The 19,905-nt window shown below is 42.1% G+C and overlaps 1 protein-coding gene across 5 annotated transcripts in view; it reads left to right on the top strand.

Annotated features, from left to right (window-relative positions):
* Positions 1 to 19,905, top strand: part of ZNF462 (zinc finger protein 462) — a 96,525-nt gene that overhangs the window by 41,131 nt on the left and 35,489 nt on the right. For 2 of the 5 annotated variants that reach the window (XM_082784381.1, XM_082784385.1), the window contains exons 3-7: positions 40 to 5,537; positions 6,469 to 6,633; positions 8,685 to 8,956; positions 15,219 to 15,337; positions 19,201 to 19,392. In XM_082784381.1, coding sequence (XP_082640507.1) covers positions 40 to 5,537; positions 6,469 to 6,633; positions 8,685 to 8,956; positions 15,219 to 15,337; positions 19,201 to 19,392 — 6,246 coding nt within the window. The remainder of the gene's footprint in view (positions 1 to 39; positions 5,538 to 6,468; positions 6,634 to 8,684; positions 8,957 to 15,218; positions 15,338 to 19,200; positions 19,393 to 19,905) is intronic. The other 3 variants (XM_082784384.1, XM_082784382.1, XM_082784383.1) reach the window with 3 other exon arrangements.

Here is a 19,905-nt window from a genome sequence, read left to right as displayed (position 1 = left end):
TTTTATTTATTTATATATTCACCTTAATTCTCATTTTAGGGCAAAATGCAACAAGTCAGATGGGGACTGGAAGTTACTATAGCCAGAGCCAGACTTTCTATGGTCAGCATATGGCTCCAAATCCTAAACCAACCAACAAATTTTTCCAGTGCAAGTTCTGTGTGCGCTACTTCCGTTCCAAAAACCTCCTCATAGAGCACACACGCAAGGTTCATGGAACACAGGCTGGGGGGAGCTCAGTGGGGCCACCAACCGCTAGTTCCTTAAATTACAACATCATGATGCATGAAGGGTTTGGCAAAGTTTTCAGTTGCCAGTTCTGCACCTACAAGTCACCCAGGCGTGCGAGGATTATTAAGCACCAGAAAATGTATCACAAAAACAACCTGAAAGAGAGTTCAACTCCCCCTACAGCTGCCACTGCTATATCTGAATCAACATCTGCTTCTGTGCCAGTGCAGGAACCCTGCAAGGAGCTGCCTGCAGAGGTGGTGGAGCGGAGCATTTTGGAGTCCATGGTCAAGCCCCTGACAAAGTCGAGGGGCAACTTTTGCTGTGAATGGTGCAGCTACCAGACACCTCGAAGGGAGCGCTGGTGTGACCACATGATGAAAAAGCACCGCAGTATGGTAAAAATACTGTCAAGCCTGAGGCAGCAACAAGAAGGAACCAGTGCAACTGATGTACAGAACAAGAGTGCCCAGAATGCCTCCCCAAACTCTAACTATATGTCCGTGAATACGACAGGACGTGAGATGTCGAACGCTAATGTCTCAAACTTTAGAAGCTCTATGGGCAATTCCCTTATCAGGCCCAACTCTTCTACATCTTCCAAGTTTTCTTCCGTGTCTTATCCTCAAATGAAGCCTAAGTCACCTCACAACTCGGGCATGGTTAATTTGTCTGACAGATCCCGCTATGGAATTGCTGATATGACAAATTCTTCTGCTGACCTGGAAACAAACAGTATGCTAAATGACTCCAGCTCAGATGAAGAGCTAAATGAAATGGACAGCGAGAATGGCTTGAACTCCATGGATCACCAGACCACAGGAATGTCGGCAGAGCAGCTGATGGGATCTGATGGCAACAAGCTCCTGGAAACAAAGGGGATCCCCTTTAGAAGGTATATGAACAGGTTCCAGTGTCCTTTTTGTCCTTTCCTGACTATGCACCGCCGAAGCATTTCCCGTCACATTGAGAACATCCACCTGTCTGGAAAGACGGCTGTGTACAAGTGTGACGAATGCCCTTTCACTTGCAAGAGTTCATTAAAGCTTGGTGCCCACAAGCAATGTCATACAGGTACAACATCAGACTGGGACACTGTGAACTCTCAGACTGAAAGCATCGCCTCTTCTTTGAACGACAGTGCTGTGTCTTATGAGAGTGGAAATATAAATGGCAGGAAGTCAACTGGGATGATGGAGCCAGTGCAGCAGCAGCAGCAGCAACAACAACAACAGCAGCAATCACCCCAGCCCCATTCACAGCATCCATATAAGTGCACAATGTGCAACTATTCCACCACAACTTTGAAAGGCCTCAGAGTTCATCAGCAGCACAAGCACTCATTCTGTGACAACCTGCCGAAATATGATGGACCACCATCCAACACACCACAAGAGAGCGAGGCAGATGCTCACACCTCTGCCAGCACAGTGAAGAAGAGCCAGACCTCGATCCTTGGGCTGTCATCTAAAAATAACTTTGTTGCAAAGGCCCCTCGGAAGGTGTCAAATGATTTCCCTTTAGATCTCTCACCAGTGAAAAAGAGAACTAGGATTGACGAAATAGCGAGCAACCTGCAGAGCAAAATCAACCAAAACAAACAGCAAGAAGATGCTGTGATTAATGTAGAGGATGATGAGGAAGAGGAGGAAGACAATGAGGTGGAGATAGAAGTTGAGTTAGACAGAGAAGAAGAGCAAACAGAACCAATGATAGATGTTTCCAGTTCTTATGCACCACAGCAAATGTGGGGAAGAGAGGCTAATGATTCCCAGAAGGAGGCAAACTTCAGAAGCTTGCAGCATGATTACAATTCTGCCAATGGAGCAGAGATTGAGCTCACTTTATCAGAAGATGAGGAAGACTATTATTCTTCTGTCAGCATGAAAGAACATCAGAGCCCTAATGCCTCTGTTCTGGGGGGCCAGTCAAACATGTATGGTACTGATCAGAACAATGAGAATGCAGAGTTTAATGACTCTGGCAGGCTTTACTATTGTAAACACTGTGATTTCAGCAACAAATCTGCCCGGAGCGTTAGCACCCACTACCAGCGAATGCACCCCTATATTAAATTCAGCTTTAGATATATCCTGGATCCCAATGATCACAGTGCAGTATACCGGTGTCTTGAGTGCTATATTGACTATACAAACTTTGAAGACCTGCAGCAGCATTATGGAGAGCATCACCCTGAAGCTATGAATGTACTGAACTTTGATCATTCTGATCTGATCTACCGCTGTCGCTTCTGCTCTTACACAAGCCCGAATGTTAGAAGTCTAATGCCACATTACCAAAGAATGCATCCCACCGTGAAAATTAACAATGCAATGATATTTTCAAGCTACGTTGTTGAGCAGCAAGAAGGGCTGAACACAGAGTCTCAGACACTGAGAGAGATCTTGAATTCTGCTCCAAAAACTATGGCAACCTCCACCCCCGTGGCTCGCGGGGCTGGTGTGCCAGCTGGCTTTAACAAAAGTGCCGCCAAGAGTTTTAGTCCTGAATGTGAAAATCAGAAGGAACCTTCCGTCAATACTGTGGTTGTTTATGACTGTGACGTGTGTTCATTTGCAAGCCCTAACATGCATTCAGTTTTGGTTCATTACCAGAAAAAGCACCCCGAAGAAAAAGCATCATATTTCAGAATTCAGAAGACCATGCGTGTTGTCTCTGTTGATAGGGGCTCTGCCCTGGCTCAGATGTCTTTTGAGATGGGGACACCTGTCTCCCCAAAACTGTCCAACTTGGCTTCTCAGCCTCCACCTCCCCCACCACCGCCCCCAGACCTTGCTACTGAACTCTACTACTGCAAACACTGTTCATACAGCAACCGCTCAGTTGTTGGAGTGCTTGTCCACTATCAGAAGAGGCACCCAGAGATAAAGGTCACTGCCAAATATATCAGACAGGCACCTCCCACTGCAGCAATGATGAGGGCTGGTGAGCTGCCACCTGGTATTCAGAGGCCACCAGTGTCAATGCAGCAGTTGAGCCGAGGTGGTTCCGAGACCTCTGTGAATCCTCCTGAGAATGAAATGTTTTTCTGCCAGCACTGTGATTATGGAAACAGGACCGTGAAAGGTGTGCTCATTCATTATCAAAAGAAGCATCGCGACTTCAAAGCTAATGCAGATGTGATTAGACAGCATACAGCCACCATTAGAAGCCTTTGTGATCGCAGCCAGAAGAAGTCAACTGGCAACGTGCCTGCTCACACCTCTAGCACCGAACGGGACAAGTCAAAGCTGAGAGCCCTCAAGTGCAGGCAGTGTAGCTATACTTCACCTTACTTCTATGCATTGAGGAAGCATATCAAGAAAGATCACCCGACACTGAAAGCTACAGTCACATCCATTCTCAGATGGGCATTTTTGGATGGCTTGATAGAAGCTGGTTATCACTGTGAATGGTGCATTTATTCACACACAGAGCCAAGTGGTTTGCTTGTGCATTACCAAAGGAGACATCCTGAGCATTACGTTGATTATACTTACATGGCAACTAAACTCTGGGCAGGTCCTGATCCTTCCCCTCCTGCCCTAGTGATGCCAACAGAGGCAAAGTCCTATAAATGCAGAGATTGCATTTTTGAAGCATCTTCCATTTGGGATATTACTAATCACTACCAAGCTTTTCACCCTTGGGCCATGAATGGGGATGAATCTGTGCTGTTAGATATCATTAAGGAGAAAGATGCTGCTGAGAAGTCTGGCACACAGCCTGATGAAGCTGGAATCAGGATGGATTCTGAAGACCAGATAACAACGTCACAGATGGACCAGGATACAGAGTGTGCAGAGGATCCCAGTCTTTCCCAGGAGAAAACGGTGCAGCTGTCTTCTGCAAACCCTGCCATCTCCTCTACTCCATATCAGTGTACAGTTTGCCAGTCTGAATACAACAACTTGCATGGCCTTCTGACACATTATGGCAAAAAGCATCCTGGCATGAAAGTGAAAGCTGCAGATTTTGCTCAGGATATAGACATTAACCCAGGGGCTGTATATAAGTGTAGACATTGCCCATACATTAACACACGCATTCATGGCGTTCTCACACACTACCAGAAACGGCACCCATCAATAAAGGTCACTGCTGAAGACTTTGTGCATGATGTGGAGCAGTCAAATGATATTGCTCAGAATGATGTGGAAGAGACGAGCAGGATTTTCAAGCAAGGCTATGGTGCTTACAGGTGCAAGCTGTGCCCTTATACCCATGGTACACTGGAGAAGCTCAAAATTCACTATGAGAAATACCACAATCAACCTGAATTTGATGTTTTTGCCCAGTCACCACCAAAGGTGTCTGCCTCACTGGAGCCAGACATGGTGACTGAAATCAAGGCCTCCCCAGAAATTGCTGCTGAGGATGTTGGAGAAATCTCTGTTGCAGCACCTCATTTCTCCAGTTCTCATTTAGTGTCTCACACAGTTTTCCGGTGTCAGCTCTGCAAATATTTCTGCTCTACCCGGAAGGGGATAGCGAGGCACTACCGCATCAAACATAACAATGTACGGGCACAGCCAGAGGGCAAGAACAACCTCTTCAAATGTGCTTTATGTTCCTACACCAACCCTATCCGCAAAGGGCTTGCGGCACACTACCAGAAAAGACATGACATTGATGCTTACTACACTCACTGCTTAGCAGCCTCCAGGACAGTAAGCGACAAACCCAATAAAGTGATCATTCCATCTCCTCCCAAAGATGACACTCCTCAGTTGAGTGAGGAGCTGAGAAGGGCTGTAGAGAAGAAGAAATGCTCGCTTTGTTCCTTCCAGTCCTTCAGCAAAAAGGGTATTGTGTCTCACTACATGAAGCGTCACCCTGGTGTTTTCCCGAAGAAGCAGCATGCAAGCAAACTGGGGGGTTACTTCACTGCCGTATATGCCGATGAGCATGAAAAGCCAACTCCAACTGAGGAGAGGAATGAATTTGAGAAGCCTGAGGTGGAGAGTGAGGCTCAGGAAATTGAGTGGCTTCCATTCAGGTGCATAAAATGTTTCAAGCTGTCCTTCAGCACAGCAGAGCTGCTGTGCATGCATTACACTGACCACCACAGCAAGGATTTGAAGAGAGACTTTACCATACTGGGAAGTGGCACCCGCTCTCAGAATGCTGTCTACCAGTGCAAGCACTGTGATATGAAATTGCATAGCACGGCAGAGCTGACTGCACACTTGAATGGTCACAACGAGGAATTCCAGAAGCGTGCCAAACGTCAGGAGAGGAGGAAGCAGCTTCTGAGCAAGCAAAAATATGCAGATGGTGCTTTTGCAGATTTCAAACAAGAGAGGGTAAGGATCTGTGTGTCTGGTCTCTTTCCCTCTTCTCCCTGCCCTGCCAGGGGAAAGAAACAAAAACACTACCCTTCTGCACCCCAAGAGGCTGCCTATTACTAATGCCCACTTGCATGTTCTCTTTGACAGCCAAATGACCACAGGCTAATGAATGACTCAGTGTGTCAGTGAGCTCCATAAGTCAATTATACATTCTGCTTTAATTTCCTCATCCTTTCCTTCATCCTCCACCCCTCCCTAGGTTCCATGGGAAGCCGTATCCTTTCCTACTGCTATTTTCTGTATCTCCTTCCCTTCCTCCCACCCTTCTGGAAGGCCATCTGTATCTGACAGTTCCTAGTTCTTGTGTTGCAAGGCTGCCATTTACTTTGTTGCATACTCTTCACAAAATGTCCAATTTCCTTTTTAAGAGTACCTCTGAGTAACGCGTCAGTTTACTTCTCAAGCTCGTCTCTTCCAGTGTGTTCACTGATAAAGCGCTCAATATTAACATGACACGAATCTATCTGATGACTGAAGCTTTGGACTAGTGCACCATCACTGGAAGACCAAATTGTGTTCTTTTTCCTGCTCGCTCACTCCCTTCATTCTGCTTTGATTTGGAATATAGTTGCTGCAGAAAAGCCCCTCACAGCTGTTGGGGATGTGGTGGGGTCGTGAAAGAGCAGTTTAAGGCCAGATTGAATAGTCTTCTGGAGAACCACTGTTATGCAAGACCTGAAGGTCTCTCCTGCACAGATGCCTTGCCCACTTGTTCTAGAGGCAGTGATAGACATCAACAAAAATTGGTCTTACAGTCCTGCAAAACAGGACATGTGCATATCAAACATAATTTCCCTTCAGCTGCAAAATCTGGCCTGCATTTCTAAAAATGAGATATCAAAGCCCAATTTAGCATACGAATTGATTTATGCTTGTGTACTCATAGGCTTTTGGGCACTTGGAAGATGTTTCAAAACTTAAAGAGCGGAAAGTGGTTGGCTACAAATGTAAATTTTGTGTGGAAGTCCATCCAACACTTCGAGCCATCTGTAATCACCTCCGCAAGCATGTCCAGTATGGAAATGTCTCTTCTGTGTCAGCTACAGTAAAGGTGAGAATTTTAAAACTGTAATTAAACCTTTTAACATTGTTTAAAATGAAGGACTCGTTGAAAACCTGCTCTTGTGAAGTTGAATGGATTTTGAGCTGGGTGTTTTAGTTCAGTGTAATGTTTCAGTCATTTAAACATTAAGTTTCTTCAGTGTATTTGGTTTATTTTAAGATGTTTTAACTTTTTTCCACTCTTGATCTAGGGGCACGAAGACTATTTAATTCTCATTTCTTCTCAGCCACAAAGGAATTGATGTCGTTGATGACCGAAAGACTTGGTTTATGAGCAGGAGGCTTTCTCTCAGCTATTCTGGGCTACATTTCTGCTTAGTTAAAACATAAAAGACCTGCTTTCCTTTTTTGTTTGTTTTTGTTTTTGTTTCTTCTTTTAAGAAGAGTAAGTGTGCGTTCAAATGGGTGAATTGTGAACTTGCTTATGGTATACCTTTGCACATGAAATTTTGGGTCCAGAGGAGGGCCACGAAGATGATCAGAGGGCTGGAGCACCTCTCCTATGAAGACAGGCTGAGAGACCTGGGGATGTTCAGCCTGAAGAAGAGAAGGCTCTGGGGAGACCTCATTGCAGCTTTTCAATAGCTGAAGGGGGCTTATAAAAAAGATGGAGAGCAACTCTTTGCTTGGGCAGACAATGACAAGATGAGGGAGAATGCCTTTAAATTAAAAGATGGTAGATTTAGATTAGATGTTAGGAGGAAATTCTTCATTCTGTAAGTGGTGAGGCAGTGGACCCGGTTGCTTAGAGAAACTGTGGTTGCCCCATCCCTCAAAGTGTTCAAGACCAGGTTGGATGAGGCCCTGGGCAACCTGTTCTAGTGGGAGGTGTCCCTGCTCATGGGAGGGGGGTTGGAACTAGATGACCTTTAAGGTCCCTTCCAACCCAAGCTGTTCTACGGTTCTCTGATTTCCTTACTGGCTCCAGACAAAACATTGAAACGGCCAGCTGAGATGGTGGTACCATTCAGGTGATTAGTTGTAAAAGTTGTTCCTTTCTCCCTGTGAAAGAGAACATCTTCTAGGACATCTCCAAGGATAGACCATGCTCCACAGACTGATTTCCACGGTATTGTAAGGGGCAGTGCAGGTGCAATAAAGCTGCAGGAGCTAGGTCTGTATTCCTTTTCCTTGTGCTCCTGCTGCAGGTTTCAGTGCCTGACTTAGGGTGCCTCTTTTGTGACACTAGCTGTGTGCTTTGAGGAAACTCATGCAACCTCAGAGAGATTTAATTGCCCTCCCATGTGCCTTTTTTTTTTTTAATCTTACCTTACTGCTAATAGACAGTGATGTTTCCCTCCTATCAGACCATTTCCTCTCCTCCCAGCTTCTCACATGAAGTTATGAAGTTAATGTGGGGTCAATGCCATCTTTTGAATAAATAGATGTTATGCAGCAGGGAACAAAAGTTGAAATCCAAGGCTGAAAGAACATGATGCAGATATTCTTACGGGTTTTTAAAGTTGCTGCAAATACACATGCTTTAGTTAGAAGAGAGAAAGGACAGATCAGTTAAGAAAAGGAATAAGAAAAGACCTTTTCTGTTTGCTTTTTGTTTTTAAGAAGGATTCTGGGATCTTAGAGCACCTGCTTCTTTCTTATGAATTTGACACTGATGGGCAAAGTCTATGTGGTAAGACGGACTACTCTATCAGTCTGTAAAGTAGCTACACTATAAGCTAGAGCAATATAAACTAAAATGAACTTGCTCTATACCATACTAAGGTTTCACTGATAAAGTCTAGAAGATTCATATAAATACTATTGAGAGAGAGTTGATTTAGTTTCTGATCTCTTTGCATTCATTATTTTATTGTGCAGAGAGATTTTTTTTTAACATGTATGTATACATACAATTACCTCTTCCACTCCCGAGAATAGGCTCTTTTTTCAGAAAGCCATTAATATGGAGCTTGTGTAGGGATATATTTAGAAAAACAGCGTAGTGGGAAACCTAGGAATTAAGATGAACACGTGGGAAAGCCTGAAGGGCAGAAGGGTGAGAGAATTGATGGCTTTGGGGGGGTATGTGTTTTTTAGCAGGAAGCTGAAGATTCTTCAAACACAACTTTGGAGGGTTGTGAGGGAGCCAAAGACCCTGGCATTGTGGAATTTACAGAAGCTGAATCTGGAGCATCCTTGGAAGATGAAACCAGGCCTGGGGGCTACCACTGCAGCCAGTGTGACCGGGTTTTGATGTCTATGCAGGGTCTGCGATCTCACGAGAGGAGTCACTTGGCTCTGGCCATGTTTACCCGGGAAGACAAGTACAGCTGCCAGTATTGCTCCTTTGTCTCTGCTTTCAGGCACAAGTAAGTTCTGGCTTTTATTTTTGTTTTCAAAAGAAGCACAGATTAGCACTACTGTTCTATAGGTTGACAGTGAAGAGGAGTGCACTCAACTTGATTTTTAGCAACCATTTTCTCAGCATTTAGGTATCTTATGTGCTGCAAACCCTTTAGCCATCATTACTTGTAACTGCTTCTAAAATGTCACATCTTTATATCTTCTTGAATTTATTTAAGCCCCTTTTTGTTGCATGTAGGGGAAAAAGCATGCAATCCAAATAATACAACTCTTTTCAGTAGGTACACATTGAAGCTTACCACTTATGAAGCCATGTCAAATGTATGAGACCTAACAGGTCAAGAAGAGAAGTATGTTTCTTTTTAATCGTTAATACGCAATGAACTTCTGCTGCACACAATTACGCGTTTGTAACTACTACAACTCCTTGATCATTGAGTTTTCATATCTAATGTTAAATAGCTATCATAAGATTCCTTAAAAATAGATTTTTTTCCTTAATCATGGTGTGCAATTTCACTCTAAAATATTTCAATTTCACACCAGCATGGTATACTTATGATTCCATCAGTTGTTTCCTTGTCTCATGCAGCATGTGAAAAATTTGTAGTCATCAAAAATAGTTGGAATTCTTATGATTTTGTTCCTACAGGTTGAGTTCGCCATCAGATGGGTAGTTATTAAAATTCTTACCATCACACACACACGTACATATATATATACACACACACACACAAATATATATATATTTGTATATATATATATATATATATATATATATATATATATATATATATATATATATATATAAACCTTCCCCCCAAAAATGGAGCATGTTGGACTGACACACAGAGTTTTCTGTGTGACATGTATCATATGTGACACACATTTTTCTAGTTTCTTGGTAAAGAGCTGCTCCTTTACCATTTTAACAAAAGAAGAGATGATTAACATGCTCATTCAATATAGACATTTTGTAGCACTATCAACAGCACTCTCAAATTTGTTCAATGTGTTGCTGTTTTGCCTTTAAATGTATGTGGGAGACAAGCACAATACAAAGTGTTTTTATACTCCTTACACTGGAAACCGAGTTTTCTACTAGTGTCATGACAAACTGATGCCACAGTTTGGTGTGCCATGTTAGAAAGATCCATAGGGTGGGGGAAGCATGGATACTACTGTGCATATGCCACCCATCTTTGTTGAGGCCAACAATGGGGATGTCCTGACCTCTCTTGTCTCACAAAGCCAAGCCTGCTGTTTGCCTAGTAAATTGGTTTGCTTCCAAAATCAGACTTGTGTTGAGTTTTGTCTCTGGTTACTCTGTTTTCTACCTAGGAAATGAATAAAGTATTATCCTACAAGTAGAAGGATTGGAAGTCAGAAAGTAGTGAATAGCAGCAAAGAACACTACAGTTACCACCTAGTTTGATAATAGGTGCTGTTGCTATTGTTGAGGTGGTCTGCTTTATCTTTTATTTTTGATCCCGATGCAACTGTTGTCTTGAGAGATTAAGTTCATGAAAGAAACCAAACCAGTGTTTAATTGACACACTGTTTTCCTGAATCTTACCAAAACTTAAAAATGTGCCCTTGGAAGAATTGTGCTGGCAACATATGTGGTCATGAATACAGTTTTAAATATTATAATGTTGAACATCTTAAGGTATGTATTTTAGAATAGCTTAGACGTGTTATACACATCTTTGACAGTGTGCTTTAATTGTTCAGCAAGCTCATTGCCTATCAGCTGTTTAAAACATGTTTTAATATTTGCTACAAGTATTTGCTGCAAGCATTCAGTATCTTACTATTTGAGAGATTTTATGGAATCATTTAGGTTGGAAAAGACCTCTAAGATCAAGTCCAACCTTTAACCTAGCACTGTCAAGTCTGCAATTAAACTATGTCCCTAAGCACCACATCTGCGTGACTTTTAAATGCCTCGAGGGATGGTGACTCAACCACTTCCCTGGCAGCCTGTTTGAATGCTTCACAACCCTTTCAGTGAAGAAACTTTTCCTAATATCCAACCCAAATCTTCCCTGACAACTCTGAGGCCATTTCTTCTTGTCCTACTGTTTGTTGCTTGGGAGAAGAGACCAACCCCCACCTCGCTACAGCCTCCTTTCAGGTAGTTGTAGAGAGTGATAAGGTCTCCCCTGAGCCTTCTTTTCTTTAGGTTGAGTAACCCTAGTTCTCTCAGCCAGTCCTCATAAGGCATGTTCTCTAGACCCTTCATCAGCTTTGTTGCCCTTCGTTGGACATGCTCCAGCACCTCAATGTCTTTCTTGTAGTGAGGGACCCAAAACTGAATGCACTATTCAAGCTGCGGCCTCAACAAAGCCAAGTACAGAGGAACAATCACTTACCTAGTCCTTCTGGCCATGCTACTTCTGACACAAGCCAGGATGCTGCTGGCCTTGGCCACCAGAGCTGGCTTGTATTCAGCTGGCGATCAACCGATAGCTCCAGACCCTTTTCCACTGGCCAGCTTTCCAGCCACTCTTCACCCAGCCTGTAGTGTTGGATGGGGTTGTTGTGCCCCAAATACATGACCTGGCACTTGGCCTTGTTGAACTTTATACAGTTGGCCTTGGCCCATTGATCCAGCCTATCCAGATCCCTCTGTAGAGCCTTCCTACCCTCAAGCTGTTTAACACTCCCTCCTAACTTGGTGTCATCTGTGAAATTACAAAGGGTGCACTTGATCTCTTTGTCTAGATCATTGATAAACATATTAAAAAGAACTGGTCCCAGTACTGAGCCTTGGCGGACACCACTTGTGACCAGCTGCCAACTGGATTTAACTCCACTTACAACTCTTTGGACCCAGCCAGTTTTTCACTCAGCAGAGCATATGCCTATCCAGGCCATGAGCAGCCAGTTTTTCCGGGAGAATGCTGTGGGAAACAGGGTCAAAAGCTTTCCTGAGGTCTACGTAGACAACATCCACAGCATTTCTCTCATCTACTAAGCAGGTCACCTTGTGGCAGAACGAGATCAGGTTAGCCACAGTTTCATAAACCACTGCTGACTGGGCCTGATCACCTGGTTATCCTGTATGTGCTATATGATGGCAGTCAGGATGATCTACTCCATAATCTTTGCTGGCACTGAGGTCAGACTGACAGGCCAGTACATTCACTGGATTCTCCTTCGAGCCTTTCCTGGAGTTTTGCATCACACTTGCTTCCTCCATCCAACTGGCATCTCCCAGGCTAGCCCCAGGACTGCTGATAAATGATGGAAAGTGGCTGGGTGAACACTTTTTCCAGCTCCCTCATTACCCTTGGGTGATCCCATTCGGCCCCATAGACTTGTATGTGTCTAAGATGTGTAGCAGGTCACTAACCATTTTGTCTTGGATTATGGGGGCTTCATTCTGCTTCCTATCCCTATGTTCCAGCTCAGGGGTATGGGAACCCCTTTTGCATTTAAGACTTACATTTTCAAGAGTGTCCAGCCTTCCTGGACACCTTTGCCCTTCAGGACTGCCTCCCAAGGGACTTCACCAACCACTCTTCTAAGCAGGCTGTCTGTACTCTGGAAGTCCAGGGTGGCAGTTCCACTAACCTCCTTCTTTACTTTTCCAAGAATTGAAAACTATCATTTTGTGATCACTATGCCCAAGACAGCCTCCAGCCTTCACATCACCCTCAAGTCCTTCTTTGTGCACAAGCAAATTGTACAGTAGGGCGCCGTCCCTTGTTGACTCACTCATCAGCTCAGTCAGGAAGTTATCTTCCATGGACTCCAGGAACTTTGTCAGCCTGGTTGGATGGTCTTTAACAGAAATCCACCATGACATCTGCCTTGTTGGCCTTCCCCCTGATTTTTACCCATAAGCACTCAACTCTGTTTTCACCATCATGAAACTCAAGACAGTCAAACCACTCCCTAACATACAGGGCTCACCACTGACTCTCTAGCATCAGAAGAATTTATAGCCATTCTTTGCAGTACTCCAGTCATCCCACCATATTTCTGTGATGGCAACTATATTCGTTTTCCTGCTGCACAATGGCTTCCAGTTCTTCCTGTTTGTTGCTCATGTTGTGTTCATTGGTGTAGATGCACTTCAATTGGGCTACTGATTCTGTCACCTTTTGGGGGGAAGAAGTTTTAATTACTATGTGACCATTCTCAGGCACTTCAGTGATGTCACCCATCAACAATATCTCTTGTGCCTTTTCTGTCACATGGCTCTCCATCCCCTAACGTTGCTGGGATGGCAGACCATAGGACCTTGCTAGCACGCTGTCCCACAACCACTGGTATGTTGACCTCAGACTTGTCTCTAGTGAGCCTGGTTTTATCCATTTCCCCCTTCAAATCTACTTTAAATCTCCCTCAGTGAGCTTTGGTAACTCCTGTGCAAAAATTCTTTTCCCCCTTTGAGATGGGTATACCCCATCTGTTGCCAGCAGACCTGGTATCCTGTACAACAACCCATGATCCAAAGTCCTGCCAGTGATACGAGGCTCAGAGCCAGGTATTGACCTGCTGATTCTTCCTGTTTCTCCCCTCATCATTCCCTGCAACTGGAGGGATAGGGGAGAATGCTACTTGTGCTCCTGATCCCTTAACCAGTTGGCACAAGGCTCTGAAGTCTCTCTTGATTGCCCTCAGACTTTGAAACTTCAGTGTTACTAGCCTGAAAAATCAATAATGGATAATAACCTGAGGGCTGCATCAGACAGAGTAGGAAGCTTTGTCTTCACAACTTTAATTGGGGTCCCAATGAAGCAGCAGATGTCCCTAAGAAGTGGGTCCAGTCTGCATATTGAGACATCTTTTCCTATTTCTCTGGAAAAGCTGAACAGTTTGTCATGCTGCAAACTTCATCCTGGATTTGTTTTAAGTTGTATTTATTTGAAGCGGCCCTGAGAGGGACATAAGTTTATTTCTAATTTTTTTTTTTTTTTTTTTTTTTTTTTTTTGCAACCATCAGATTTTTGAAGACACAGACTTTAGTGTTAGGTCTTGTAAACAGGGATGTTCTGGTTTAAGCTCTGTCAGTGTGGGACTAAAGATCCCATGACAATCTGTGTAGTGAGAGAGGGCTGGAACAGCCTGCGCTTGATTCCATGTTGATATTCAGTAAAGAAGAACGTGATGATTTAGGTAAAACAAGGAAATAAGCCTAAAATATGTCTAGAATAAGGTGGCAAGTGGGGGACAGTTCTGTCAAATTACTACTCCTACAGCCCTCTCTAACTACCTTTTTGTTCTATCGCCATGTGTAAGGAGACTCAAGCGAAAACTAGATCACAAAGCATTAATGTTTCCAGGGAAGAGGCTGTACTGGAAATGTTTACAACACAAGCTGAAGCTACTTACTTACCACCTGGAGACTGTGAACTCTTGACTGTGAGACACAGCATAGAAACTGCAGAGCTCTGCAGGACTTTAGAATGAATTTGATCTTTTGGTAAAAACTGTGGCAATGTCCTTTTTTTTTCTTTCCTTTTTTTTTTTTTTTTTTTTTTTTTCCCCCATCTAAATTTTACTGAACTGTTAAAAGAAGCTGTGGAGAGAGAGCAGGTTCTGATCACACCCTGGTTATCAAGCTGTCAGTAGCTTCCAGTTTCCCTGAAGAAAGTAGAGGCTGGTCTTAGCCACCCCTTCTTCTCTTGTTGAGCTTTGTGCAGCATATCCCACTCTGTTCTGCCTGAAACTCTGTTGCCTTTTAATCCTGGAACTCATCAACTGCAGCCTGCTGGCACCCTCCCCAGAGCAGGATCTCTAATCTGCTTTTGCTGCTGTAACCAAAAGGCTTCCTCATTAAAGCTGGTCAAAAATATATTTTTTTTTATTTTTCCTTTTTCTCTCTCTCTTTTTTTTTTTTTTTTTCTTTCAAGAGGACAAAGGGGGGCATACTTCCACAAAAATGTTTCCAAGGAAAAATATTCTGTAATGATAATTTTACTGTTTTCATCTGCTACTTGTTTCTTTCAACTGTTCCTTTAAGTCTAAATCAGGTATAATTTAATTTATACTAATTTTGCACTAGAAGTTATTTAAGAGGCTTGCTTTCTGCATAACAGAATTGGTGTCAGCTCTGCTCCTTTTCCTCAAATTAGATTCTACTTTATCTGTAGGTAGACCTGTTGAATTTAAAGAGATTGTATGAGAAATTGTAATTGAGCCTGGTTTGGCTCTTATTTAATTAATGCTGTAACTCTTTTGCCTTGCATCTGAAGGAATAGTTGAAATTATTTACCTTTTTGTGTTTCCCTTTTTTGTCTTTCCCTTTTCAAGTCTGGATCGTCACATGCAGACCCACCATGGACATCATAAGCCGTTCCGTTGCAAGTTGTGCCCATTCAAGTCCTCTTATAATAGCCGCCTGAAAACCCATATACTCAAGGCTCATGCTGGTAAGTTTTCTCTCCCAGTTTTGCAGTGCAGCAGCAGAAATGGCCCATGTATTCTTGTTGCTGATGAGAGATGCTGGTTCGAGTCACGTGTTTTGTCACCAGATTTGGGTAAGATTTCAATGGCAAGTCAGGATTGGCCAACCTGTGCACCTATTGGAATCAGTAGAAATTTGGATAACATTTTCAGAAAGAAAAAAATTATAAAACTGTGATGAGTACTTCTAGAAATTTTTCCTTTTCTTCTGATTTCATTTTTGTAAATGATTTGTTCTTATTATGCTTGCATGTTTCCAGGTAAATCTAGTCAGCTTATACCACTGTCTGAACTTTGCTCTATTATGTTTGTATTTATGTTTGTGCTTTAAGTGGGAAAACAGTTGTGGACTGAATCTTGGTTTTGGTGGATTCCTATGCTGGCTTTCATGGTAAAGCCAAACACTGGAAGTTTTGGGATTCAAGTCTGTGTTCAGCAGACTGAGAACATCATCATTCCATTATTGCACATGGAAATTTATCTTGGAGTTCTCTGTATTGCAGTACAGAATCCATACAAGTGAGCATGCAAACATGCTTCTATTAAACAAGAACTGGGAAGGTGATATATCATACAAGATAGATCACCACAGAGTATTGCACATGTGATTGTTAAAAAACTTGATGCTCAAAATATCCTGGTAGGTGTCTTGTCTTCACTCCATGGCCCTAGATTCTTGGCAGTGTCATGCATCATGCATTGAAAAGTTATCAGAAAACTGGAGGCAAGAACCGCTGTTTCTGTCTGCAATTGTTGCATCTTCCTGGATAACAGACAAAAAAACGAACCCCAAACCACTGTCCAGACATCCACTCTGATACACATGACATACTATTGGCTGATCTAAAAGACTGCAAAGTAGATCAGTTGTTTCCAACTCACATGCAGAAACTACTGGCACAGATAACAAAGGTCTAGAAGTACATTCCTTTATTATTTGTTCACATCTTGTTATATTCAAGATGGTATGGAGGAGGAAGATGTGAAAATGAGGAGAAAAGATAGGAGGAATTCATAACTGTCTGATAATTTTTAATAAAGGTAATTATCACCCTTGATCCAAGACACTTTTTGTCTACAAAATGTAGGAGGGATTGTTGGTCTTTCTTGTACTCCATTTCCTATGCTGGTTTCAGATTTCACAGAGCTTCTGCTAGGACCCTTCTCTGTACTTGGATGGGTGTTGTGGATTAGCTTGTCTATTGCCAACCTCATCTGTATATGACTATGGCATTCTCTACTTCCAAAGCAGTCCAACTACATGCAGCAGTTTCAGTTTATAGAATCCCACATCCTGTACAGAGATGACATGTTTCTTCATCTTCACCAACCATAAAATGTTTTCTCTACGCTATTGTAAAGCCGGGCTTCTTTGTGTTACTGTGTTCAAACCTGCCAGATTTTTAGATCTGAAGTTTGCATGCAACTGATATTTACTTCACACTCCTCTTCATGTAGGTTATTGATTTACTTAGTATGAAGTCATGCTATTGAACTTGATTAGTGGACACTCCTCGAAGGGCCATGTTTTGCATCATACAAGAACACAATTTCATGGTTGCCTAGATAGCGTTTTGCACAATGACTTGTGTAATAGGGTTTTCAGAGGCTTATGATCTGTTTCTGCCTCAGTCCATTTCTACCAAATTTTCACATCACAGAAAATTGCTCAGATGTTTTTCAGTCAGAGATTTGCTTTGTTGTGTATTGAGTCAGTCCTTCAGAAATATATGATAGTGAATAAACATTCAATGAAAACTTCTCCTCAGACTCCCCAGTTTTTCAGTGACACAGTGGTTCTCTGAACCTCTTTTGTTAACATTTTTTCTCTGTTGTCAATCTTCTCATTATCAGTTTGTTTAGAAGTAGAAATTTCTGTGCCCCTTTATTCATTTATCTAGTCTCCTGGAGATCTTTTAAAATGCACTAAAATCCCAGATCCTGAAGTGGAAGAGTATTGGCCCTGTTTGCATTCTACATAATCTGAAATGTAATGCTCCAAGTATATATCAAGTGCTGAGAGTACTCTCCCCTACTGCCCCCTGAAAATTTTAGATGTATTTATTTGTATGTATATTTATACAATATTTTTTATGAAATGAAAAACTGGCAGTTGAAAACATGCAAAGTCTTATATTGAGTCAAACTGTAGTCTTGTCTCTAGAAGCTACTACATCCTTTCATGTTGAAGTCTACCTGAACTGTTATTGATGGATAGCACGTATATTTTTTAGTCGTGTCCAGCCTTCTTAATATGTAATCATCGTCTTTCCTTGAATGTCTTGTGATGCTTATAAGTTCATGGTTGTTGCCTACCATTGTCCGGCAATTTCTTAAACTGTGAAGGTTTATATCTGAATCTCGCTGGTATCTTATACTTTGGGAGTTTATTGTGGCATTACATTCTTGTGTTCCATTAAGCAGCTTGTTGTACATGCTATCCAAAAAGTGCTTTATTTCTGTTTGTATAAAGGTAATACATAACTGATGTAATATGCAGGTGAGAAATACCATTTGAAGAAATGGGACAATTTCTTGTTTTACTTCTTCAGAGTCTGTGATCTATTCTCTTTCAGATGTACCAAAAGAGTCTTTTTAAGTTTATGTTTTGTCCCCATGATTAGCATAGTTTTTCAGAAAGAGAGGGTTGGGAGTTATTTTTTTTTTTTTGTAAGATGGTTGCTGATTTTTTCAGGTGTGCTTATTCTGACTTGTAATATGCATGTTTACACATGCTGTTTTGGTTCATATATTTGTGGTGTTGGAAATGATGCTATTTGAGAATCCTGCTTGCTAAATTTGAGAGATGGAAAACATTTTCTGCCTTGTTCATTACCAGAGCCCTTGGTCTGCTGTACTGTTCATGAATATTTTACTCCAATATGAGTTGTGGCTCTTTATATACAGCTCATATGTGGCCAGTGTACATGGAAGTGGTACTTCCAAAACAACAACTTGGCACCTGTTACTATCACATTGTTTGTGTTGGGAGAGTTTCACTTTGTGTTCCAATTGCCTCCATGCTTAATGCAAAACAAATCTTATCTCAAGATTTGTTTCCCCTGGTTTGCTGTCTCTGTAGCTTGGAATGTATTCAAAATTAAGTTCACTACTGTTCATTACTTCTTTTCTTTCACTTCTTTTAGTGCTTTCTCATAACACACATAGCCCTACAGATATGCGCTGTTCTTGGTATTGCCATGTTCACTTCTTGTTGTAAAACAACTTTGACTTTGTTACCAGTTCTGTGGAGATTATTCCTGCCTAATGGGAAATTTTTGATAAGGAGAAAATGTGACGTTCCCCAAATGTAATTTTTTTTTGTTTTGCTTTGTTCATTTGTTTGTTTGTCTTTGGTTTTCTGAGGAACCTTTGATATAATTTTGTAGTATCCTTCTTTGTTCTTTAATAATGATGCTGAACGTGCTGCATGCAGAAACAAGTGATTTCACTCTCTATAGCTGCTGTGCTCCCAAAAAAGTTTGGAAAGCTATAGTTAAGTGATTCCATTTTCATCTCAGAGTTTCTTTTCTTCTCATACCATGCAACACAGGCATGCTAATAGTCTGGTCTCTGTTTTTTTGACATCAGTCACTTCACAAGGATCTGCAGTTGTCCAAAAGCAATACTTTGTTCCAAAGCAGGTGTCTGTACCCACAGACTTCAGGCTGCTCCAACAAGGAGGTGCACGTACCTTGTTCTCTTTGGGATCAATCTAGTGCTGAAGGAATCCATGTGAACTTTACTTCCAAGTTCAATAGGAGAAGTATGGGGACCCCATTTTGTTTCTTTTGTGAGCTGATGACTTGCCTGTATTTCGCTCACCCAGGTGAACATGCCTACAAATGTTCCTCCTGCTCATTTTCCACCATGACAATCAGCCAGCTGAAAGAGCACTCCTTGAAAGTGCATGGGAAAGCACTGACACTACCAAGACCCCGCATTGTCAACCTTGCAGCCTCACACGCCCACCACACCTCCAAGAACCACACTCCTGCTGAAGAAGTGGAGGACTCTAATGGTAAGAGGTGCCTCAGAGCAAGAATTTAATTTTCTAAGGTGCCACTTAATATATTGATTACAAAAAAAAAAAAAAAAAAAAAAAGAAAACCAGCAGGCAGCTTGTCCAAAAAGCAACTTCATTTGATTATTAATAAAAATCTGAAGTTGCATCAAAACCAAGAATAAACGTGGTGTTTTGGGTCATGACCTTCACCAGTGCATACCTCATTAACTTGTCCTGTCACCAGTTGACTTTGGAATATATCAGTGCTGGCTTTACTTCTTAGGAAAGATTTAAGTTGCAGAAAATTTTCAAATGTAGAACTCCTATTGATAACCAGTGGGAAAGGAATCATATAATTCCATCCATGCACCTGAAAAACAGTTCTTTGTCCTGTTGGAGAACTTCAATGAAACCATATGATTAAGCTTAAAATGCAGACCTGTAGTGATAATAAAAGCTTAAATAAAATAAATAAAAAATAATAAAATTCTTGCTCTTGCTACAGAGGACACAAACAGTACCTCCAGA

The sequence above is a fragment of the Aythya marila genome (genome assembly GCF_965140915.1).
Source record: "Aythya marila genome assembly, chromosome: Z".
Taxonomy (NCBI): domain Eukaryota; kingdom Metazoa; phylum Chordata; class Aves; order Anseriformes; family Anatidae; genus Aythya; species Aythya marila.
The sequence above is the reverse complement of the archived record's forward strand: the minus strand, read 5'-3'. Positions and strand labels throughout refer to the sequence as shown.